Here is a 25,900-nt window from a genome sequence, read left to right on the forward strand (position 1 = left end):
TCTGAGGCAAGGAGGAAACAAAGGCCAAACTCTTCAAGGGCACTTGGTTGAACTGATTGCTAAGAGCCCATTTTGATTGCCAACACACTCCCTTGCCTCCCTTTCCTCTTCTTATCTCCCTTTTCTGCTTTCCTCCACTAGACTGTAAATGACCTTAGCTCAGTGACTTTATTGTTCAGTGTTACTTGAATTGTCACTGCTTAGCATAGTACCAAGGTCCTAGGAAGAGCTTAATGAATGCGTTTTTATTCACTCATTTATTTATTCATTCATTCTTTCATCCATTTGTTCATTCATTCATCTTATCTGACAGTGAAGGCCTCACTCCACTGAGACATTTCTACTGAGGTGATTGTGGCATATTTTTCATAAGCCATCACCTAGTGTCAGGATAAGTCTTCCCATTGGTCTAAGTTCTGATGTTTCTTGCTTTTAGTTCATTCTTTTACATTGTTTTATTCAGTATATATGATTCTCTTGATACTCTGTTTTTATTCTCCATCAGTTAATATAAGACTTCCCCAGGTTTTCTTGAATTCTTCTTATCCATTTTTCTTATGTGACCATCATATTCTGACCATCAAAGACCACTATTTTTCAATCCTCAATCAGTGAGTGGCCATTTCACTTCCATTTTTTTTCTGACCATGAAAAATGCTTTGATCAAAATGGAACCTTTCCTTCCCATCCACATTTTCTCGCAAGATCATTCTGTGCAACCAATAATATGGATTTGGTACTATGAATAAGAAGCCCTCAGCCCAGGAACACTAGCTATCATTCTTTTTCAATTGGACAATTCAACAGACATTTCTTAAGAGCCTACCACATATCAGGGATTCATCTGTGTGGTAAACATTCAATGCCTGAAAACTGATTTATTTTCTATTCTCTTACTTTGACTTGTCCTGATATAATGTTGGAAGTACTGCTATTCTTGAAGCCCAACTCTGTCATGCCCTTACTCAAAAAACTCCAGTGACTCACCACTTTCTCCAGGATAAAGTGCAAACTCCTCTATTTGACATTTCAAACTCTTCCCAATGTGTCTCCAGTCAACATTTCCAAGACTCATTCCCATCACAGATCTCCACTCACACTTCCTTCCAGTTGTACTATTCCTCTTGCTGGATACCCAAAATTCCATGATACACTCTGTCTCCATGCTTTTTGGCACAGTATCTCCCATGCCTTTAATGCCCTGCTTCCGCAGAGGGTAGACCCTTTAGTGTCTCCCTTCAAGGCTCACCCCAAATGTCTTCCCCACATGAGGCCTACAGAGGTCTTTCCAGTTTATAGTTGCCTGTCCTACTTCAGATATAGCTTGTATTTACTTATCTTTGAAAATTATCTAAATGCCGGGTAGAATATTAATTCCTTGAGAAAAGGAACTATCTCATTTTATTTTATTTTATTTTATTTTATTTTATTTTTTTTTTTTTTGGCGCAGGGGGGAAGGCAGGGCAATTGGGGTCACACAGCTAGTAAGCGTGTCAAGCGTCTTGATGGCAGATTTGAACTCAGGTCCTCCTGACTCCAGGGCTGCCCCTAGAGATCAGATTTCTAACGTGTAAAAAGGAGTGTTGGACTCTGTTGACCTCCAGTCTTTTTAGGTTTTGAAATGTCACATTCTATGAAGATTTATTTACTCCTGGGTATTTTGACTATGCACTGCCATTGGGTTGGGGGTGTGGTATCTGGTCATGCCCTTGTCTTCTGAGCAACCAGGCTTCCCATGCTTCCCTCCCAACAAAAAAAATTATCAAAAATATTGACAAAGTAATTAATATATTTATTGCCTTCTCAAAAGGTGGGGGAGGGACAGGAGGGAAGAAGAGAATTTGGAGCTCAAAATTAATGAATGTTAAAAATGTTTCTAATGTAATCAGGAAAAATATAGTGAAATAAATGAAAGTATAATTTAAGTTAAAAATAGTGACAAAAACATAATAGTAACAGCTGGTACTTATAGAGCACTTTAAGCTAGGCAAAATATTTTATATACAATTTAGAGGTGTCAAACTCCCAAGTGCTGCCCAGAACCAAATTAATGCATAATTGGGAAATGTTTAACATATTAAATAAAAACGCAATACAACATCAATAATGTTCATTTGTGGTTTTCTAGGCCAAGAGGAATCCATTTCTATTTGAGTCTGACACCACTACATTAATTCATAGGGTCTAGGCATTATTATGCGCTTCTGAAATGGAGGGAAACTGAGGCAGAGGTTAAGTGACTTGTTCATGGCCACCCAACCGGTGAATGTGGGGGAGGGATTTAAATCTGGGTCTTCCCAGCTGCAGATCCAGATCTCCTCTATCACACTGACTCTCAAGGTCTGCTCTGGGTGGGGTTTAGGCAAAAGGGAGAGGACTTGGGGTTTGAATCTCACACCTTGATGTGTCGCTCCCTTCCCTTACTTTCCTCGGCCACTCTGGTTCCCTACCTTGTTTTTCATTACTTCTACGGTAACCTTCTACTATGGATCTTAATTTTGCCTTGTTGTTACAGTTCAGTCACATCTGACTCTTTGCGACCCCAAAAACCTTTTGGGTTTTGTTGGTTTTGTAACTATCTCATTTTAAAAAAGGATAATATTATCAGCACTTTTCACAGTGCCTAATGTTTGGTAGATGCTAAATAAATACTAATTTGATTCCAGGAAAAATAATCACCTTGACATAGGAATCTTGGATTGGTGGAATTCTAAGGCCTCACTGTCCTCAAATGTCTAATCAGATAATGTCTACATAATTTCTGAGATTTCTTCTGGTTCTGTTCCTATGACTTTATATCCCCAGCTACTCTTTTTGGGATAAGGATCTCCCAAGGACTCTCTGGAAGGCCCCCAGAACCTCTTTATTCCTCAGGCTATAAATGATGGGGTTAAGCATAGGGGTGAGAATAGTGTAGACAACAGCCAAGTTTTTATCCTCTTCTGGGGAATGCAAAGATGGGGGCCTCAGATATGTATATGCAAATGGGACACAATAGAATGCCACCACAATCAGGTGGGTGGAACAGGTGGTGAAAGCTTTCTTCTTCCCCTGTGCTGAGCGCATGTGGTGGACTGCATAGAGAACCTGACCATAAGAAACCATGATACAGCTGAAAGGGACTGAAAGAAACAGGTTTGTGCTGAAGAATACCGTGTATTCATAGGCCGAGGTATCCATGCAGGCTAGAGGCAACATGGCTGGGATATCGCAAAAGAAATGGTTAATGATTCTGGATTTGCAATAGGGCATACAGAGTGCATATACTGTGTGGCAAATGGAATTGATGCATGAAATGACCCAAGACATAGCAATCATCAGCAAACACATTCTCTTGTTCATGAGAATAGAATAATGGAGGGGGCGGCAGATGGCCACATAACGGTCAATGGCCATGGATGCCAAGAGTAACCCTTCACCACCAGCTATGAGTAAAAAACAGAAACTTTGAAATCCACAAGCCACCAAAGAAATGGAATTGTCCCCAGAAAGGAAGTTGACAGCCATCTTGGGAACTGTACTGCAAATATATATGAGATCCATGAGGGAGAGCTGACTGAGCAGGAAGTACATGGGGGTGTGGAGGTGGTGATCCAGCCAGATGAGGAGAATCATGGTTGAGTTACCCAGGAAGGCAATTAGGAAGATGAGGACAACCAGGAGGAAGAGGAGCAGGCCAGTTTTTGTTGGGGGAAAGAGCCCCAGTAAGAAGAAACCAGTGGTGGTGTGATTCCATTGTTCCATAGAAGGGTGGTTCTGGAACTGTTTTCCTGTGGGACAAAATGAAGGAATGGAAAGAAACTGCTGGGGAGCCCTTTGGTTTCTCCTAGAATCTCCCTATTCATGCACATCAGCAATGATTCTCTGTTTTGATGCTTTGATGTTTCAGCAGCCAGGTAGCACATTGGATAAGGACACCAGACTTGGAGCCAGGAAATCTCACTTCAAATTTGTCCTCAGACATTTGCTACCTGTGTGACTCTGAGAAAGTCTGTTAGCCTCTTTGTGCCTCAGTTTCCTCACCTGTAAAATGGAAAGAATAACAGTATTCTATAAGATTATTTCTTTTGTAACATATTGCAGTGCTTTGAAAACCTAAAGCATTATGTAAATGTGTGTTGTTGTTGTTATAGCAGCTAGCTGGCCCAGAGGACACAATGCTGGGCCCGAGGTTAGGAAGATCTGAGTTTAAATCTGGCCTCAGACACTGACTACCTCTGTGACCTTGGGAAAGTCATTTCACTTTGTTGGTCCCAGTTTTTGCATCTCTAAAATGAGCTGGGGAAGGAAAATGCAAACCACCGCAGTATCTTTGCCAAGGAAACCCCAAATAGGGTCACAAGGAGTTGGACATGAGTAGAAATAACTAAACAACAATTAGTATTAATCTCAGCTTATTCCCTGTGCTAAATAATTGTCATTATTATCAAGAAGGGAATAGAGATGGGACTTGACATAGTCATTACATATGCATGATGTTGTGGACAAGAGAAAATCCCATGACAATTCACCAGTTCCCTGTGGATTATTGCTGCAGTACAAGCTGCCCCTTTACAGACTTTCATTCCCAGACGTTAAGGCTACCTAAGTAAGAAACCATAGGTACTGGGCTGTGAGGTACTCTGTGAACAACAATGATGCTTCTCCAGTTAAAAAACATTGGTGTGATAGAACCTTTGGGAGCCACAGGAGTCTGACTTGGTAAGTCCCAGGTCATCTGGCATCATCTGATCTCTCCGATGGTGGGCTTCACTGAGCTCTGAGATGCCAAGATGCATGACTTGGTGAAGGAGGCACCGGATTGAGAGATTTGGATTTTGCAGCCTTATTAAAAGCAAGAAAATGTGCAGCTTTATCGACTTCTAGGTCATCAAGAGGCACCACAGTGTAGTTTAATCACACTGATCTATGCATAAAGAGGACTGGGGATCTGGTTAGTGCTTTGTAACTAACAAGCTGTCATGGGGACAGATCCCTTTAGTACTCCAGGAGCCATCTTGGACATCTCTGAGGAGGGAATTGGATTCTATGGCATCTACACGATGAGTATTTGTTCAGCACCCCCTCTTCACATGCTTTGTATATTCTCTTCCATGTATTTTTGAATGTTTAACAACCAGCTCTCTGAAAAGTAGACTATCGTTCAAATTAATCTGCACTATTGACATGTTCTCCATCCCTTTCTTAAGTCTAAACCAACAATGAAACAAATCAATCCCCTGAGCTTTGATGTGGAGCTTCTGCTGGTTTCTGAAGTGTGAATGTTCACACTGAATAGTTAACAATGGGACCCAGCGCCAGCACACCCTGAGCCATCTTTCCTCAGGAAGTCTTCTCATCCTTCAGGGGCCAGGCAATGCTCCTGTCCCTCCAGGTGGTGTTTCTGTCTACCGTGCTTCCCCTAGATGTCTGCCATTCTGAGCTCACACTCTACCTAGAGTCAATACCAATTGCTTTAAATACTGTAGTTTTCTTTCCTCAAATAGTAATATCTTCCTTAAGGGCACAAAACCCACCTTTCACTTCTTCAAACACCCCTACCATACCTGCCCCTATAATATCATTTTATGAAGAATAGATACCCATTACATTTATACATACAGACATAAATGCATACATACATATATAGCATATATATATATTTATTTATGTATTAAATTAATTTTTACAATTCATTTATACTCTTTATATATTATATGTTGCATTTATATAGTGTGTTTAGGTTTGAAAAGTGCTGTATAAATATTATTTCAATTTTATCCTCACAACAACTCTGGGCACTAGGTGCTATTATGATGCCTCTTTTTATAGATGGGGGAACTGAGGGATAGAACAATTAAGTGACTTGCATAGGGTCACACATCCAGCAAGTACCTGAGTACCTGCTAGATAAATAATAGATAGAGATGCACAAACATACATATGTATATTCCCAATTCTAACCCACATCAAGGAATCAAGCCATTTCTGGATCATTCCAAATTCATTTTAACCCCATAGAATTCAAAGCATTATATAATCTGAGTATAAGTTATTTGATATTCCTGTTGTCAGTGAGATCTGACAACATGAGATCTGAAACATATTCCATATTTAAGATGGCACCTTCCAATTTCTTCTTCCCCAGGAGTTGAGACATACTCACAGAACATAGGTGCTGATTCCCCTAATCCAAACAAATACCTGTGGTCTGGGTAAAAGAATATGACTACAGTATGGCTCAAATTTCCATGTTTATAGCTACGTTTCCCTTGATAAGAAAATAAAAATAAACTGAAAAACAAGTTACCTAAGAAAGAATTTCCTATTGAATAAGGATTACTGAGAAAACTGGCATTTAGTCAAGAAGCAAGTAGGGTTAGATCAACATCTTACAAAAGACAGCAGTAATCTGAATCAGATGAAGGATCTAAATATTGTTGTGGTTGTTTGCCTTTCATTCTAGGAAAGGACCATGACATCAGAGAGATGATGCCATGTCAAGCAAGTGAGTTGGATTTAAGTGAGGGAGGACTGTCATCAGCCTCACTTCCTCCTCCAGAGACATCTGGGTTCAGTGGCCAGGTACAGATCAGGACAACAGGAGATGGCCCAGGATGCAGTGGGGAGTGCTGGCCTTTTCAAGTTAAGGTCTTTAACAGGTTGAAATCTGACTGAGGCAATCCCCACTCAGTAATTAAGAATTAATAAGAAATGAGGCAGAGAATAACCTCTTTACCTAGTTAAAAAGTCCATCTGGGAGAGGAAGACCTTCATGGTTTCTGGCCAAAACAGAAACAATTGGTATTTACACTCACTCTGAGGCCATATGGACCCAAACAATGACCAAGTGGGTATTGTCCTGGGACTTATTGTTGGCCAATGAATGAGAACCAGAGTGATTTAGGTTGAAACCTTGCAAGATATCTTGTAGTTTACAGGCTACATTCCTTTCTAAATAGTGAAAAATACCCACCATACCATAAAACCAAATAGAAGAGAACCAGGTCAATTAACATTCACAGATAGGTCTGGGGGGTGAATTCTTAACTAAATAAAAAGTAGAAGATATTGCCAAAGATAATTTCATCTATATGAAGTTGAAAAGCTTTTGAACAAAGATCATGAAAACTATTCTAAAAGGGAAGTGGTTTTTTTTTGACCAGAAAAAAAATCTTTGTATCAAAAGCTCCTATGAGGTACTGATATCTATAATAGACAACAGGCACATATAAGACCAAAAGTCATTCCTCAATAGACAGGTAGTCAAAGAATATGAACAAATGGTTTTCAAAAGTATTATTTTAGCCTATAAATAACCACATTAATGAATGCTGCCAATCAACAAAACCAAGAGAAACACAAACTAAAAAAACCTGAGGTTTTATCTCACAGTGAGAAAATTGGAAAAGATGACAAAAGATGGGAATTACCAATGGTGGAGTGACTATGGAAAGATGGACACACTAATACATTGTTGGTCGAACTGTGAATTGATCCTACCGTTGGAAAGCCAGATGGAGCCATACAAAGAAAGTGACTAAATGTTCATACTCTTTGAACCAGAGACTTCATGGGTAAGAATATGCCTCAAGGAGGTCAATGACAAACAGAGCTCCTATGCACACCAAACAATTGACAGCAGCATGTTTTATGTTGGAAAATGTTTTTTGGGGGGGACAGATAATATCCTTCAGTTAGGGAATGAATAAACAAGTTCTGATACATGAATATAATGGGATATTATTATTCTGCAAGAAATGATGAGAAACATGGAGAGAGCTAGACAACTGATGAGAAGTGAAGTAAGCAGAATGAAAAAACAATATACACAATGACTTCAACAACAGAAATTAAATGAACAACAAATCAGTTGAAACTAGTACCAAAGTTAGTTCCAGAGATGGGACACTACAAATGATGTCTGACTTTTTCCTGTATGTTGTTAAAGCTTTATGGACTTTTTATTCTTCATTTTCATTCTCTTATAAAGGATTGCTCTTTTTACACTGTAAAATTTAGGCAATGTAAAATAACAATAAAGTATTAAAACAGAGAAAATGAAATCATATTCTACATTGAAAAGTCTCCAAACTTGAAGAGCTGAGTAGATGAAAACACCTTTTAGAAAAATAGCAAAGAAATACAAGAGATATTACCCCCTTTTCTCTCTGTCCTGAGCTTTTACTAAATTTTTATTTGGAAACATCCAGGCTTTCATTGGCACTTGCACTGGAAATTGATCAGCATTCTTGAGACCTTTGTGTCAAGTACTCATAATGTCTCGATGGAACCATTGCTTTGTCAAATGGTCCATTTATTGGCATTGCTTGCTATTCCACCAACCCACCATTAAAGTGAGTTTTTAATGGGTCTAAGACTTAGGCTCTTAGACATGATTAACATCATTGACAGACTAGTTAAGGTCCACATTCCATTTGTAGCCTGCATACACCTCCTGTTTTAATCCTACCAACTCATGGAAATTACATTATCAGTCCTCTCAATGTGCAATGATAGTACCTGCTTGATAAAGAATTGCTGAATGAATGAATGAATAAGTTTCTCTGTGAGGGTGACAGAGTTGAGGCTGAGCTATATCTTTACTTTTATGTATTCTAAGAATCAGAGGATTTCATGCCTGGTGGGTCTTCAGAAATCATTGAATTCATGAATATTTACTTTGATTTCCTTGCTTACATAATACTGTCCAAGGCCCAGAGCTAATTACAAGGCCATTTCCTGCAAATTCCTTCTGGTGACAGTTCTCCCTGTTGTCTTCTATCTCTATGCTTCCCTGTATCCCTCTGTGTCTTTCCTCTCCGTATTTCTCTTTCAGTGTCTCTGGCTCTGCCTCTGTCCGCTTCAGTCTTTCTCTATTGGTCTCCATCTTTTTTCTCTGGTTCTGGCTCTGTGTTTGTGTCCATCTGTTTCTTTCTCCCTGTCTTCCCTCACCTACCTGCAGTGAAAAGTACCTTCTCTCTTTGCTTCCTAGGGTATTTCTGAGCCTTGAAAACTATTTCCTTTGAATCCCTTGCTTGAGTTTTCCACAGTGTAGCAGATTTTTCTTTCTTTCTAAAGGGATGGACTTCTGGACTCCCACTCTTAGCTCAAGTATTTTTGTCCAGGGAAACAATTTAAAAAGATGTAGGCTTAGGTTACAAGACAGAATCCCTGGATTTTTTCAACTTATTCAGTTTTTGAGGGTAAAGCATATCATCCTTTACAATGATGCTTATCTGGATGAAGGAAAAGGGGGCGTCAATGAAGAGAAAGGAGGCAAAATAAGAAGGAAGCCATGTCCTGCCATGTCTTCCTATTTTGCTCTCTGCTTACGAAAATGATCCCAGTGGAGATTTCAGAAGGAGCAACAATCCCAGAGTCAGAAGAATCATGTCTGTACAATCTGGGGCCAATTACTTCACCTCCCTCATACTTAGTTTTGTTATTCATGGGGCTGTCCTAGGTTCAAATGGCATAATATGTATTCAAAGTACTTTATATCCATAAAGCACCATATGTAAGTGATACTATTAATTCATGATTGCTAGATAATTTTTTTTATCATCATCATCTCATATTGAAGGTAAACAGATATCTTCATTTTGCATTTGACAAGGGATATGGAGTCTTTTGAATGTTTTCCCCTTGGGTCCTCAAACAAATACTTACTTACTTAATGTGCATCACTTGCCAGTCCTCATCTGTCTAGAGCACAGCTAGACTGCAGAAGGTTCTTGAATCCCTTTAGCCACTGCACCAAAGAATGCCTTGAAAGAATACTTCATTTATAGCAACTCAGTCACAATATTAACGATTACAACCAGAAAGCCCAGACTGAAAGCAATTCTCTCAGGTGACTTGTAAGCACTTGGCTTTAGGCAACCTACATCAAAATAAGGAAGAATAAAGCCCAAGAAATTAGGGCTGGTCCTGGTGAAGCAGCACATTGGGGAGGAAATCATTCTAGACCCATGGGGAGAAGAAGAGGGTAGAACTTCTCTGTTAACTTTAAAGTACTATATAAGCCTGAGCTAATGCTGCTGCTATTGCTAATAGTGTAGCAGTGAACCCCGGAGAGGTGGGGCAGGGACAGCCTTGGCACCCTGACTTACATCCTGCATCTGACAAGATCTGGTACGGTCTGCACATTACAGCATATTTGAACCCCAAGTTATTTGGGTGGAAGGTACTAACATTCACTGGTGGAGGGAGTTTCCATACAGGAAGATCACCACAACTGTGAAATACTAGATATGGACACTGCTGTTATTATGGATTGGGAATCAGAAGACCTGGGTTTGGATTCTGCTGGCCTTGCTTCCTCTGTGTGTGTGTGTGTCATAGGAAGACACTTCACCTGCCTGACATTCTGTTTTCTTATGTGTAAAATGAAGAAATTGGGTCATATGGACTCTGGTGTCCTATTACCCTATACCTGTTAGGTTTTGTCTCCTCATTTGACTGGGCCTTTGGTGTGTGATGCCAAGATACCCAGTCTCCTTGGTCACTGAGACTTTAGATGTAGATGAATATCAATCAGGTTGTATTGGCAAATACCCCAAATGGATGAATGGGAGTGCTACTCTATCCAGTCTGCCCCATGAAAACCCAGGTTGAGGACATGAGAGAGAACTAATGAAGAGTAATTGGTATCTCTGTGATGGGAAAAAGTCTATTTGTTGAAAAGAATGCTAGGAAATGATAGATTCACTGAATGAAGTAATTAAGTCAGGAAACTCTGTATGTCACCCCTTCCCCACTACATGCATGTATTTGAGCACACACAAATGCATACACATACACACAGAGAAGGCATGCACAGACCCCAACATCTCCTCCAACTCAGGAGCTTTTGCAGAAATAAGCCCTTCCTGACATTGCCTTGCTCTTCATCATGGCTGCACTTTGCTTTCATGATAAGGAATCAATCAATTGAATTCTGGAGTTTTCTCTATCTTGAAATACATTGTTCCTAGCGGCAGAGTGGCTCAAAAGTCTGGGCACAGAGCTGGGGAATTACAAACGGAATATCTGTCTCTTGAGGTGTGAAGCTGGGGATGGGAGGTCTGGTGTGAGGAATGGAGTGCCTGGTATCAGTGTCAGAGGTAGTATGGTTCAGAAGATGGCAAACTGCCTGACTCCAAGGCCACCCTCTGATGCTGTCACCCTCTGAAATGGGTTACTCTTTTTGAACGTCTTTCCCTCCCTGTGCTCTACCATATTTCCACACACAGCTGCAGACCTGCCTCTAGCCTCCTCCTCTTGCTTTTCAGAGCCTTTACACGTGTGATGTGTTGCCCAAATGCCTCCCTCAAGAAATCACAGACTCCTTGTGTGGGAAGTGTCTGTCCAAGGTGACCTCCTTCTTGCATGGTAGGAGGGCAATATTGACACTTTTCTTGCAAGACAACCTGCTTTTTTGTGATGATCTTCAAAGGAAGGTGCTCCACAGACTCTTTTAGTTACTTCTCCATATCTAGCAGTTTGTCCTTTTATGTAATTTAAATTGTAGGGAAGGCAGCATCGTGTGATGGAGAGAGTGGATTTGAAATAATCACAAAGCATATAAAAACCTCGGTTTTAGTCACATCTCTGAAACATTACATTTCTCTGAACCTCATTTCTCTCATCTTTAATTTGGGTACAGATATTTGGACTTGTTTCACAAATAACAAATGGGAGGCACTGGAGTTTTTGGACTTCAGCCTCTAAGAGGTTCACTCTTGATTTAGACAGGAGGTACCGGAAGAGAGATTCGGAGGGATTAATAATCTTTCTTACTTTATTCTAGTTTATTCTTCTCAAAAGGGGTTGCTGATAATGGGAGTACCAACTCCTACGGCATTCCCTAATTACCCTTCTTGCAAGAGATGACAAGAAAGGGAGACAACTAACTACCCGTGCATCTCGATGGGGTCAATGGAGACAGGCACAGCATTCCAGCTTGTGTGCTCCCCAAATCCCCTCAAGTCTCAATGGGTGCTAGTTGAGGTAAACACTGATTCCCTTCAAGCCTTGATGGGGGCAGTTCAAAGCACACACACAGCATTACACTGTCATATTCCCCTGTGGGTTCCCCACTTACTGACCAGTGCCCAATTGCTTTATAGGGCAATAGCAAAGAAGGCATGTTGCCAGCAACAGCCTCACAGGTTAGCTTTAGCAATATCGTCATTCAGCACAAGCACAGTGAAAAATCACATTATGTCACCCCTATATTTCATTGCACAACCATGGTGGAGATATTTACAAGTCATAGGCTTGGCAAATATTATCTAAAACCTGGAAACTAGAGAATGTCATGGCCATGGAGCCTGGGAAACTAAAGAATAACAAAATTCTCCTTACTTACAGGACTTTCTATATCCAAGGGCTCTTGAGAAAAAAATGTTCTATAAGGAAAGATAGTATATAAATATGAGGCACTATGAGTATTCAGCTGTTGAAATGTGTCTCACCATCTAGTCCTCAAGACAAATTTACAATGACTTTGTACAGATACTCTCCACACTCGATTGGCATAGAACATGGAGCAATGGACTTTGAGTCAGAATGGCCTGATTGTTAATTCTGTCTCAGACAGTTACTGGTATGAGAACCTGGAAAAGGACATTCATCTCACCTGGCCTCAGTTTCCTCATCTGTCAAATGAGAAAGTTGTGTTTGATGATCTCAAAGTGTCTTTCAAACTCTAAATATGCGATCCCGATGATAACAGTCTGTGATCCCAGTTTTGCTGCCCCTCTCACAGTTACAAATGATGATGGTCAGCAGACTAATAGACTGCTCTTGATCCACTGGTCCTGATGAAATTCCTGAAGGAAGCTGCTGCAGGGAAAGGCAGCTCTGAACTCCTCTATCTGTTCTCTGGTACTGTCAGGTGTGCTGATATCTCTTTGTGCAATGATTGTGCTGCCCAAGTCCTCAGAGACCACCTCTACAACCATCCCCCTCCTCTGGCCAAACACTTTCCCTGAGCTCATTTATTTGTACATCCCTGGCTCTGGACATACAAATGTGCCATCATCCATGCATCGTCTCTCTGGAGATGGTTGTTGGCTTGTACATTCACCAAGAGCAGACCGAAAGGGAATACACTGACAAGCAATCACTGAAAAATACATTGAGAAGAGAATTTCTGAGCTGGCTATAGCTTTAGATGTTATCTAATTTGGGGCGCCTAGGCAGTGCAGTGAGTAGAGCTCCAGCACTGGAGTCAGGAGGATCTCTATTGAAATTTGGCCTTAGACACTTGACACACTTACTATCTGTGTGACCTTGGCCAAGTCACTTAATCCCAATTGCCCTGCCTTCCCCCCTCCAAAAAACCCATAAAAACAAATAGAAGTTATCCAATTCAATCCCCTCATTTTAAAGTTATAAACTTATTTTCAGGTAGGAAAAGTGACTTTCTTAACTTGACACTGAAGGTCCTTGCTAGAATGAGGAGGGCAATGTACACATGTGTCAATGAGGGCAGTTTTAGAATTGTAGAATTGCAAGTTGAGGTGTGCTGGAGCCAGCTTAAACTGGACCACAATAACTGATTATTAAATTTTCAATGTGAACATTTACACCTTGGAAATCCACAAATTGCTACAAATCAGGGAATACTGTATTGTTTTTTGATTGTCTAGACTTAAAGTGATCAAAATATTAATAATTCAGATTAAACTGAAAATTGTGTCAAACATACTTTTTTGAGTGTTGGAGAGAGCCAGTTGTTAAACATTTACTAGCACTGTCTTGACTGGAAGACTCTTTTCTTTTCACTTCAGGAAAGACAGTTTGACCCAATGACAGGAGCTCCAGACCTAAAGATGGGAGAGTTGAATCCTTGCTCAGAGAGGAGGTATACAGCCAGCTAAAATTCCCTTCACTTCTCAGTGCACTCCACAGTCCAATGGGCCTGTTGATATTGTATTTATCCTGCTTAATGTTAGAAGTGTTGGGGAAAGAAATGGGCATCCTCCTACTTTCACTAGCCATTGTTTTTACTGTTCCCTCAAATCTACTGGGGTACAAAGAGTCCTAGGATATTCCAGACAACACAGTACAATTTGCTCATGATACCATTTGAAGGTCCAATGAGATCAAGGAAGTGGCCATGGTCAGTGCCAGAACCAGAGCATCTAAGAAGACAGGAAACACTAACCCGTCCTCCACTCCAAGAATTCCTGAAGATGTTCTACTCAGACATACACTGAGTCTTCTACCTCCTTCCTTTCCCACATCCCTACACACACATACACACACAAAGTACACACCGACACACACACACACACACAGACACACACACACTCATCTCCTCACAAACATACAAATGCAAACATACACCTTGGAGGTCAGGCAGGGAGATCTCCATCTTCATCCCTTCCTCCATCATCTTTGACAGGGCAGAATCTGCCTCTCACCTTGCTTTAAGGCTTGTAGTACTTTGGTCACATCTAGACCTGCCTACAATCTCATCTGTGCTCTCCTTGCTCCTCAGATCCCTAACATATACATGACATAGATTAACCAACTATCTCTCTGTCTCTACAGCAATCATGGACTCCTGGTCTCAGTGCAACCTCCTCCCTGCTTCAAAGGGGAAGCATGCTTACTTTCTCCTTGGCAAAGGAGAATCTGCTGTCCTTCTAAGGAGATTATAGACTGCTGTGCTTATTGATCTCTCACATTTTTAACTGAGAGTCATTGCTTTTTTCTAATTAAAATTTCAAGGAAGGTAGAATGGCGTGATGAGAATGGCCTGGAAATAAGAATAAAACCATGACTTTAGTCCCATCTCTGGTACTTACTAGATCACTTACTGGGGCCAATTGCTTCATCTCCCTCATACTCAGTTTTCTCATTCATGGGGCTGTTCAAGGTTCAAATGGCATAACATAAGCACCATATTTAAGTGATATTCTTATTTCATGGTTGCTAGTTAATTTTTTTCTATCATTGTCATCTTATATTGAAGGTGGACATATGAATATCTACATCTTGCATTTGACAAGGGATATGGAGATTCTTTTGATCATTTTCCCCTTGGGTCCTCAAACAGATAAGGTGAACATATCTGCATTTACTTAATGTGCTTCACTTGCCAGTCCTCATTTGTCTAGAGCACCAAGCCCAGCTAGGCTGCAGAAGGATCTTGAATCCCTTTAACTGTTAGCACCACAGAATGCCTTGATAGAGTATTTCATTTGTAGCAACCCAGTGACAATATTAACAATTACAACTAGAAAGCCCAGGATGAAAGCAGTTCCCTCAGTTCACTTGTAATCACTTGGCTTTAGGCAACTTACATCAAAATAAGGAAGAAGGAAGCCCAAGAAATCTGGGCTGGTCCTGGTGAAACAGCATATTGGGGAGGAAATTTTTCTAGAGCCATGGGGAGAAGAAAAGGGTAGGACTTCTCTGCTAACTTTAAAGTACTATATAAACATGAGCTAATGCTTCTGCTACTGCTGCTGCTGCTAAGTAGCATAGCAGTGAAACCTGGCAGGGGAAAGGAGGGACAGCCTTGGCATAGTCATCTAGGTCCTGCATCTGACAAGATCTGGTATGCTCTGCACATTATAGGACATTAGATTCCCTAGTCACCTGGTTGGAAGGTACTAACATGCACTGGTGGAGGGATTTTCCACACAAGAAGATCCCCATAACTATGAAATACTAGATATAGACACTGCTGTTACTATGGTTTGGAATCAGAATAGTTGGCTTTGGATCTTGCTGGCCTTGCTTACTCCTTCTCTGTGTCATAGGAAGACCTTTCACATGCCTGGTATTCTGTTTTCTTATGTATAAAATGATGAAATTGGGTCAGGTGGTCTCTGGGGTCCTATTACCCTATAAATGTTAGGTTTTGTTTTTTTCTCATTTGACTGGGGCTTTGGTGTGTGATGCTAAGACACCCAAGCACCTTGGTCACTCAGACTTTAGATGTAGTTGAATATCAATCAGTTGTGTTGGAAAATACCCCAAATGGATGAATGGGCATGTCTATTTTATGCAGTCTTCCCCATGAAAACCCAAGTTGAGGTGTTACAATGGAACCAGTTCTCTCTAGTGAAGAGTAAGTGATGTCTCAGGGATGGGAAAAAGTTCTATTTGTTGAAAAGAATGTTGGAAAATAGGAAAGATTCAATGAATGAAGTAGTTAAGTTAGGAAACTCTGTATGTCACCGCTTCCCAACCATATACATGTATGTGGGCACACACAGATACATACACAGAGAAAGAAGGCATACACAGACTTATTTACTCTCCAAGTCAGCAGCTTTTGCAAAAGTAAGCCCTTCCTGATATTACCTTGCTCTTCATCATGGCTGTCCTCTGCTTTCATGTAAAGGAATCAATCAATTGAATTCTGGAGTTTTCTCTGTCTTGAAGTACACTTATTGTTTGTAGCCATGTAGTGGCTCAACATTCAGGGCCCAGAACTGGGGAATCACAGACATAATATCTGTCTTTTGAGTTGTGAAGGTGAGGATGGGAGTTCTATTGTGAGGAATGGAGTGCCTGGCATTAGTGTCAGAGGTAGTATGGCTCAGAAGACGGCAAACTGCCTGCCTCCAGGGCCACCCTCCGATGCTGTCACCCTTGGATATGGCTTAATTTTTTTTAAGGCTAGATGCATTCCCAGTAAGATCGGGGGTGAAAGAAGTATGTCCATTATCACCCCTATTATTCAATTTGGTACTGGAAACGTTGTCTAGCATTAACAGAAGAAAAAGAAATTGAAGGAATTTGAATAGACGAAGAAGAAACTAAATTATCACTTTTTGCAGATGATATGATGATTTACTTAGATAATCCTAGAGAATCAAGTAAAAAACTACTTGAAATAATAAACAACTTTAGCAAAGTTGCAGGACATAAAATAAACCCACATAAATCCTCAGCATTCCTATACATTACTAACAAAGCCCAACAGCAAGAGATAGAAAGAGAAATTCCATTTAAAGTTACTGTTGACACTATAAAATATTTGGGAGTCTATCTGCCAAGATAAACCCAGGGCCTGTATGAACATAATTATGAAACACTTTTCACACAAATAAAGTCAGATCTAAATAAATGGTATAACATCAGTTGCTCATGGTTAGGCTGAGCTAATATAATAAAAATGACAATTTTACCTAAATTAATTTACTTATTCAGTACCATGTCAATCATCTACCAAAAATTATTTTAAAGAGCTGGATAAAATAATAACAAAATTCATGTTGAAGAACAAAAGGTCCAGAATATCAAGGGACTTAATGAAAAGAAATGCTAGGCAAGTTGGCCCAGCCATACCAGATATTAAACTGTACTATAAAGCAGCAGTCATCAAAACTACTTGATAGCGGCCAAGAATTAGAGTGGTGGATCAGTGGAATAGGTTAGTTACTCAAGACGCAGTAGCCAATGACTATAGCAGTCTTCTCTTTGATAAACCCAAGAATCTAGCTTCTGGGCCAAGAATTCACACAAAATCCACAAAAACAGCGGGGAAAATTGGAAAATGGTATGGCAGAAACCGGACATAGACTAATATCTTACACCATATACAAAAGTAATGTCAAAATGGGCTCATGATTTAGAAATAAAGGCTGATACTATAAGCAATTTGGGAGAGCAAGGAATAAATAGTTTACCTGTGAAATTTATGGGAAAGGGAAGAATTCATGAGCCAACAAGAGATAGAGAGCATTACAAAATGCAAAATGGATAATTCTGATTATGTTAAATTGAAAAGTTTTTGTACAAAAAAAGCCAATGCAACAAAGATTAGGAGGGAAGCAGAAAACTGCGAGAAAATCTTTACAACCAGTGTCTCTGATAAAGGCCTCATCTCTAAAATATACAGGGAAATGAGCCAAATTTATAGGAATAAAAGCCATTCTCCAATTGAGAAATGGTCAAAGGATATGAATAGGCAGTTTTCAGAGGAAGAAATTAAAGCTATCTATAGGCATATGAAAAAAATGCTCTAAATCACTACTGATTAGAGATATGCAAATCAAAACAACTCTTAGGTACCTGATCTCCCCTGTCAGATTGGCTACAATGACAAAACAGGAAAATGACAAATGCTGGAGAGGATGTGGGGAAATTGGAACACTGTTACATTGCTGGTGGAGTTGGAACTGATCCAGCTATTCTGGAGAGCAATTTGGAACTATGCCCACTGGGTTATAAAAATGTGCATACCCTTTGACCCAGCAATACCACTTCTAGGGCTATATCCCAAAGAGATCAAACAAGTGGGAAAGGGACCCATATGTACAAAAGTATTTATAACAGCTCTTTTCGTGATGGCAAAAAATTGGAAATCAAGGGGATGCCCATCAATTGGGGAATGGCTGAACAAATTGTGGTATATGAATATAATGGAATACTATTGTGCTATAAGAAATGTGGAAGATCTACATTATATGATGCTGAGTGAGAGGAGCAGAACTAGGAGAACATTGTAGACAACCACAGATATATTGGTTCTCTGAGGACGAACATTGATTGACTTGGCTCTTCTCAGCAATACAAGGCTCAAAGACAGCTCCAAAGGACTCATGAAGGAAAAAGCTACCTACATCCAGAGAAAGAACTATGGAGTCTAAATGCAGATTGAGGCAAACTATTTGCTCTCTTTTTTCTCTTCCTTTTTGGTTTTGTTTCTTCTCTCTAATGATTTATTCCATTGGTTGTAATTCCTCTTTACAACTTGACTATTGTGTAAATAAGTTTAATTCGAAGGTTTATATAGAATCTATATCAGACTACATGCTATCTTGGGGTGGGAGGAGGGAAGGGAAGGAAAGGAAGAAAATTTGAAAGTCAAGAACATGTAGAACTGAGTGTTGTAAACTAAAAATAAAAAATCTAATTAAAATTATCAATAAAATTCATTAAATATAATGATGCAGATGAGATAACATACCAGCAGTTTTAGGGACGCGGCCAAGACAATCCTCAAGGAAAAATTAATATCTCCTATAGCATGTAATTCAGCCAAATTTATCTTCCCACAGTTCCTCACACAGATTCTGTCTTCCATTACTGTGTCTTTACATTGGACATCCTTCATTTCTCAAATTTACTCTCTCTTTCCATCTGTCTTATGGAGTTCTCTTTTTCCTTTAAGAAGCACCTCAGGAACGATTTTCTTCATGACCCTTTTTCTCATCTCCTCTTCCCCTCCCCCTAAAATCTAGTGCTCTTGGTTTCAAATTACCTTGTATTCAATTACCAGATATGTGTATATACACACATGCACATACATGCATATATGCACATACATGTATATTTGTATTACTACTGGCTGTGTATAATTTTACATGTGCTGTCTATAATCCACATTTGAATAGAAACATATGAGGAGTAGATTTTATTTCATTCTTTGCATTTTCATGCCTAGCACCTAGTACAGTACCTGGCACCTAGGTAGTGCTTAATGAGTATTTGTTGATTGATTTCATCCTGATCTCCATGGATATGGGCTGCCTTCATGTCACATCAGTTTTCTGCTTCACTTTCTAATTTCTCAGGTCTTCTTCTCCGTCATCTTAAATCCTGAATAGCAATGATCTTGAATCCCTTTTCTTGGGGGGTTATCTCAGTCCCTAGAAGTCAGTGGGAGATAGGTTGGAACCGGTATATGAAATGTTTTTGATGCTCAATGGAAGGGTTTGCATCCTATCCAAGAGGTATGAGGGAGCCATTGGAGTTTATTGACTAAAAGACTGACATAATCTGAATTTATGCTTAAAGAAAATCACTTTGGTAGTTGAATGGTGGATGAACTAAAGAGAAGATACACTAGCTGTTTAGCTATTACACTATACACTAGCCATTAGGCCACTTCTATAGTCTAGGCAATATGTGATGAGAACCTGAACTTGGGTAGTGGCCATATTAATGAGGGGAGAAAAAGAGAATGATTTGAAAACTGTGGACAAGACTTGGCAATTGATTGGATATGGTGGGTGAACACAAGTGAGGTGTCAAGGATGACTCTGAGGAAGATGATATGAATGGTGGTATCTTCAACAGGAATAGGGAAGTTTAGGAGAAATTTGGGATGGGAGGGAAGCATCATGAGCACCACCATGGACAAGTTGAATTTGAAATAGCTTTGGGACATCCATTTGAAATGTCCAAAAGGTAATTGTTTGATTTGGATTTGGGAATGGAAGTCTGGTAGAGATATGCATGTGTGTGTTTGTGTGTGTGTGTGTGTGTGTGTGTGTGTGTATGATGTCTCAGTGTACATATATGCATGGACATACATGCATATACGCATGTGTTTCTATGTACTTTGCATTAAGGTTGCATAAACACTTTATTTATTAAAATGTGAAGATGCTGTAATCCCCAGGAGACTTTAAATTGCTTAGAAGTTTGGACTATTTCACTTTTGTGGACTACTTCACTTTTTTGCTAGAAAGGTACACAATGTCAAAAACACAGTAGGTGCTCAGTAAATGTTGATTGATTGCCTGTAGGACAAAGAATAAAGAACTGATTTAAAATTTATAAGAATGAGAACCATTTCCTAATTGTTAAATGATGAAAGACATAACTAGGAAGAGAAAGGGAAAAAGAATTGTGACATTGAAAATTGATATCCTACTTTATTCTGTATTATTGATGTAAGAGACTACAAGATAGTTTGTCTCTTTTATAAGAGGTTAACTTCCTCATTTCTCTGGGCTACAGCCCTGACTCCTTGAGTCGATGCAGTCATAAGATATTCTGCCTGGTCACAACTAGCACCAGATGATTCTGGTGGAGGGGGTTGCCTAAAATGAGACTTTCCAGAGGATGTTGACTCACCTTCTGTTTTCCTCATTGCCCTGGACTTTGGAAACACCCTTTTACAAGTCAGCATGATTATGTCAAATATAAACCTACCCTACCCCTTCACTCCTCCTCTACTATAGACAAACCACAATCCTAGCTTAGCGTCACTGAATCTTATGTAACCAATTGTGTAATACAAGATTGCTCTTTCTGCTTTAAGGAGTCTCTGGTCACTGAGGGGCCATTTACCTCTATTGCTGGCAACTTCCAGCCTCGAAAATAAATAGAATATGCTAAAAAAAATTGTGTCTAAGTTTCTCTTCATCACCGATTTTTATGATGACAAAACTTTCCTCAAGGGAAAAAGTCCAAGCTATGAATAGAGAGCTATATGAGAAAAGTGTTCTACGTGACAGATAATTAGAGAAATTAAAATTAGAGCAAGTAAAATTGCACAGAACATTTACCATACTGGCAAAGTAGGAAAATGACAAATATTGTAGGGTCCATGGGAAAGTAGGTACATTCACGTGCTGCTATCATAACACTGAAGTTATACAGCCACCTGGAAAGAAATTTGGAACTACATTACCAAAAGTATTAAATTGTGCATACTTTGATTACAGGGCCTATACTCACAGAAATAAAAGAAAGAAGAAAAGTGTTTGTGTGTAAAGTCATTTGTGGCAGATCTGTTTTTGGGACTGAAGAACTGGAAACTAATTGGTTTTCCATAAAATGGAGAACAAATGACGGTATATGAATATAATGGAATGTGATTTTGCTGTAACAACATAGGAGACAGTTTCAGAGAACCTGGGAAAGATGTGTGTACATATATGAAGTAGAAAGTAAGAAAAACTAACAGAACAATTTCTAAAATAGCAATAATACTGCTAATACAAGTGATTTTGAAACAATTGAGAACTCTCATCACCCAAAAGAGCAACCATGACTTGACACTACTGGTGATAAAAGAATTGTACCCATCTTCTAACAGAATAGTGATGAACCAATTATATAGAATGTGACACAAATTTTTGGAGATGGCCAATGTTAGGATTTGTTTAGATTGATTTTGCCAAGTTGCTACAAGGGTTTGCAATTTGTTTGTTTATTTACAGGGCAATGTGACAGAGAGAGGGAAAGTGAATACATGTTAAATGAGAAAAAAAAACTTTAATTTAAAATAATGCCTAATTAGGACTTATGGATTAATACAGCCTGTGTGTTAATCTGTCAAATGAAATACTCTAGCTATGTGATTGGTAAGATTGTTTCTGGTTCTATTTCTGTGACTTTATGTCCTGTCCTACTCTTTTTGGGGTAAAGATCACCCAAAGACTCTCTTGACAGCCCCCAAGACCTCCTTATTCCTCAGGCTATAGATGATGGGGTTGAGCATAGGAGTGAGGATGGTGTAGAAAACAGCCAATTTCTTGTCCTCTTCTGGGGAACGCAGAGATGGGGGCCTCAGATATGTATACACAAAAGGGGCATAGTAGAAGGAGACCACAGTCAGGTGGGTAGAACAGGTAGTGAAGGCTTTCTTCCTCCCCTGTGATGAACGCATACGATGGACGGCATAGAGAATTTGACCATAGGAAGCCATGATGCCAAGGAAAGGGACAAAAAGAAATAGGTTGGTGCTGAAGAGCACTGTGTACTCATAGGCCCAGGTATCAATGCAGGCTAGAGGTAACATGGCTGGGATATCACAAAAGAAATGATTAATGATTCTGGACTTGCAATAGGGCAAACAGAGTGCATATACTGTATGGAAAATTGAATTGATGGATGAAGAGACCCAGGACACAGCAATCATCAGAAAACATATTCTCTTATTCATGAGAATGGGATAATGGAGGGGGCGGCAAATGGCCACATAACGGTCAATGGCCATGGATGCTAAGAGTAACCCTTCACCACCAGCTATGAGTAAAAAATAGAAACTTTGGAATCCACAAACTACTAAAGAAATGGAATTGTCCCCAGACAGGAAGTTGACAGCCATCTTGGGAACTGTACTGCAAATATATATGAGATCCATGAGGGAGAGCTGACTGAGCAGGAAGTACATGGGGGTGTGGAGGTGGTGATCCAGCCAGATGAGGAGAATCATGGTTGAGTTACCCAGGAAGGCAATTAGGAAGATGAGGACAACCAGGAGGAAGAGGAGCAGGCCAGTTTTTGTTGGGGGAAAGAGCCCCAGTAAGAAGAAACCAGTGGTGGTGTGATTCCATTCTTCCATAGGAGGGTGTTTCTGGGACTGTTTTCCTGTGGGATAAAATGTGGGAATGGAAAGACAACACTGTGGAGCCAAATTCCCCTTGGTTTCTTCTAGAATCTCCCTATCCATGCACATCAACAGTGATTCTCTATTCTGATGCTTTGATGTTTCTGCAGCTAGGTAGCATATTGGACTTGGAGCCAGGAAATCTCACTTCCAATTTGTCCTCAGACATTTGCTACCTGTGTGATTCTGAGAAAGTCAGTTAGCCTCTTTGTGCCTCAGTTTCTTCACCTGTAAAATGGAAAGAATAATGACATGTATTCCATGAGATTATTTCTGACATAACATGTGCAGTGCTTTGAAAACCTTAAAACACTACATGAATTTGTGTTGTTGTTGTTGTTGCTGTTGGGGCAGCTATCTGGCACAGTGGATAAAATGGTGAGTCTGAGGTTAGGAAGATCTGAGTTTAAATCTGGCCTCAGACACTGACTACCTCAGTGACCTTGGGAAAGTCATTTCACTTTGTTGGCCCTAGTTTCTGCATGTGTAAAATGAGCTGGAAAAGGAAATGGCAAACCACTGCAGTATCTTTGCCAAGGAAACCCCAAATGGGGTCACAAGGAGTTGGACATGAGTAGAAATAACTAAACAACAATTAGTATTAATCCCAGCTTATTCCCTGTACTAGATAACTGTCATTAATGTCAGTAAGGTAATAGAGATGGGACTTGACATAGTCATTACATACATATGATGTTGTGGACAAGAGAAAGTTGTCATGATGATTCAACAGATCCCTTTGGATTATAGCTACAGTACAAGCTGCCCCTTTGTAGACTTTCATTCCTAGAGGTTAAGGCTACCTAAGTAGGAAACCATAGGGCCTGGGATGCGAGGTACTCTGTGAACAGTAATGATGCTTCTCCATTTAAAAAAACATTGGTGTGATAGAACCCTTCGGAGCCACAGGAGTCTGACTTGGTAAGTCTCTGGTCATCTGGAGTTATCTGATCTCTCCAATGTTGGGCTTCACTGAGCTCTGAGATGCCAAGACACACGACTTGGTGAAGGGGGCATTGGACTGAGAGATTTGGATTTTGCAGACTCATTAAAAGCAAAAAAGTATGCAGGTTGATAGACTTCCAGACCATTAGGAGGCACCATAATATAGTGTAATCACACTGGTCTATGCATCAAGAGGACTGGAGATCTGGTTACTGCTTTGTAACTAACAAGCTGTCATGGGGGCAGATCCCTTTAGCACTCCAGGAGCTATCTTGGACATCTCTTAGGAGAGAACTGGATTCTATGGCATCTACACAATGAATATTTGCTCAGCACCTCCTCTTCACATCATGCTTTTTATATTCTCTTCCATGTATTTGTAAATGTTTAACAATCAGCTCTCTGAAAAGTAGGCTATTGTTCAAATTTAATTTGAGCTCTTGACGTGTTATCCATCACTGTCTTAAGTCTAAACCAACAATGAAACAAAGCAATCCCCTGAGCTTTGATGTGGAGCTTCTGCTGATTTCTGAGGTGTGAATGTTCACACTGAATAGTTCACAATGGTAGTCATCTCCAGCACACCCTGAGCCGTCTTTCCTCAGGAAGTCTTCTCGTCCTTCAGGGGCCAGGCAATGCTCCAATCCCTCCAGGTGGCTTTCCTGTCTACCCTGCTTCCCCTAGATGTCTGCCATTCTGAGGTCACACTCTATCTGGATTCAATACCAATTGCTTTAAATACTGTAGTTTTCCTTCCTCAAAGTAGCAGTATCTTCCTTGAGGGCATGAAACCCTCCTTTCACCTCTCCAAATGCCCCTACCATACCTGCCCCTATAATACCATTTTATGAAGAATAGATACCCATTACATTTATATATATACACACATATATGTACACACATACACACACATACACACACACACATATATATAGGGTGAATATAATTTATTTATATACTATATTAATTTATACAATTAATTTATAATATTTACATATCATATACAGCATTTATCTAGTGCTTTTAGGTTTGAAAAGTGCTCTAAAAATATTATCAGATTTTTATCATCACAACAATCCTGGGAGGTAAGTGCTATTATTATGCCTTTTTTATAGATGGGGGAAGTGAGGTCTAGAACAATTAAGTGACTTGCCCAGGGTCACACATGTAGTAAGTACTTGAGTACCTGCTAGGTATATGTTAGATATAGATGCACAAACATACATATGTATATTTACAGCTCTAACCCACATCAAGGAATCAAGACATTTCTGGATCATTCCAAATTCATTTTAACACCATAGAATTCAAAACATTATATAATTTGAGATCAGTTATTATGATATTACTATTGCGAGGTGGCATCTTATTTTGAGATCTGAAAACATATCCCATACTTGGGATGACACCTTCCAATGTCTTCTTTCCCAGGACACAAGATGGGTGTTGATTGCTTGAATCCAAACAAACACTCACGGTCTGGGTAAAAGAGCATGACTACAATCTGACTCGAATTTCCATGTTTAGAGCTATGATTCCCTTGATAAGAAAACAAAAATAAACTGAAAATCATGTTACCTAAGAAAGAATTTCCTATTGAATAAGGATTACTGAGAAAACTGGCATTTAGTCAGGAAGCAAATGGGGTTAGATCAGCATCTTACACCAAGACTGAAGTAACCTGAAACAGATGGAGGATCTAAATATTGTCATTGTTGTTTGTCTTTCATTCTGGAAGAGGACTGTGACATCAGGGAGATGATGCCGTGACAAGCAAGTGAGTTGGATTTAAGTGAGGGAGGGCTGGCAAAGTCACCAGCCTCACTTTCTCCTCCAGAGCCATCTGGGTTCAGTGGCCAGGTATAGATCAGGACAAGTGGAGTTGGCCTGGGA

The 25,900-nt window shown here is 39.8% G+C and overlaps 2 protein-coding genes across 2 annotated transcripts; both read right to left on the reverse strand.

The window, feature by feature from the left end:
* Window positions 1-2,805: 2,805 nt before the first annotated feature.
* LOC118839737 (olfactory receptor 2L3-like) lies at window positions 2,806-3,744 on the reverse strand. Its single transcript, XM_036747263.1, has one exon. It carries the CDS (start codon window positions 3,742-3,744, stop codon window positions 2,806-2,808), a length of 939 nt encoding a protein of 312 aa, XP_036603158.1.
* An 18,355-nt stretch (window positions 3,745-22,099) lies between these two features.
* Window positions 22,100-23,017, reverse strand: LOC118839613 (olfactory receptor 2L2-like). The gene has a single exon (XM_036747100.1). The coding sequence runs from the start codon at window positions 23,015-23,017 to the stop codon at window positions 22,100-22,102; it is 918 nt and encodes a 305-aa protein (XP_036602995.1).
* Window positions 23,018-25,900: the final 2,883 nt, after the last annotated feature.

This window comes from Trichosurus vulpecula, chromosome 2 (assembly GCF_011100635.1).
Source record: "Trichosurus vulpecula isolate mTriVul1 chromosome 2, mTriVul1.pri, whole genome shotgun sequence".
In the NCBI taxonomy this organism is placed as follows: domain Eukaryota; kingdom Metazoa; phylum Chordata; class Mammalia; order Diprotodontia; family Phalangeridae; genus Trichosurus; species Trichosurus vulpecula.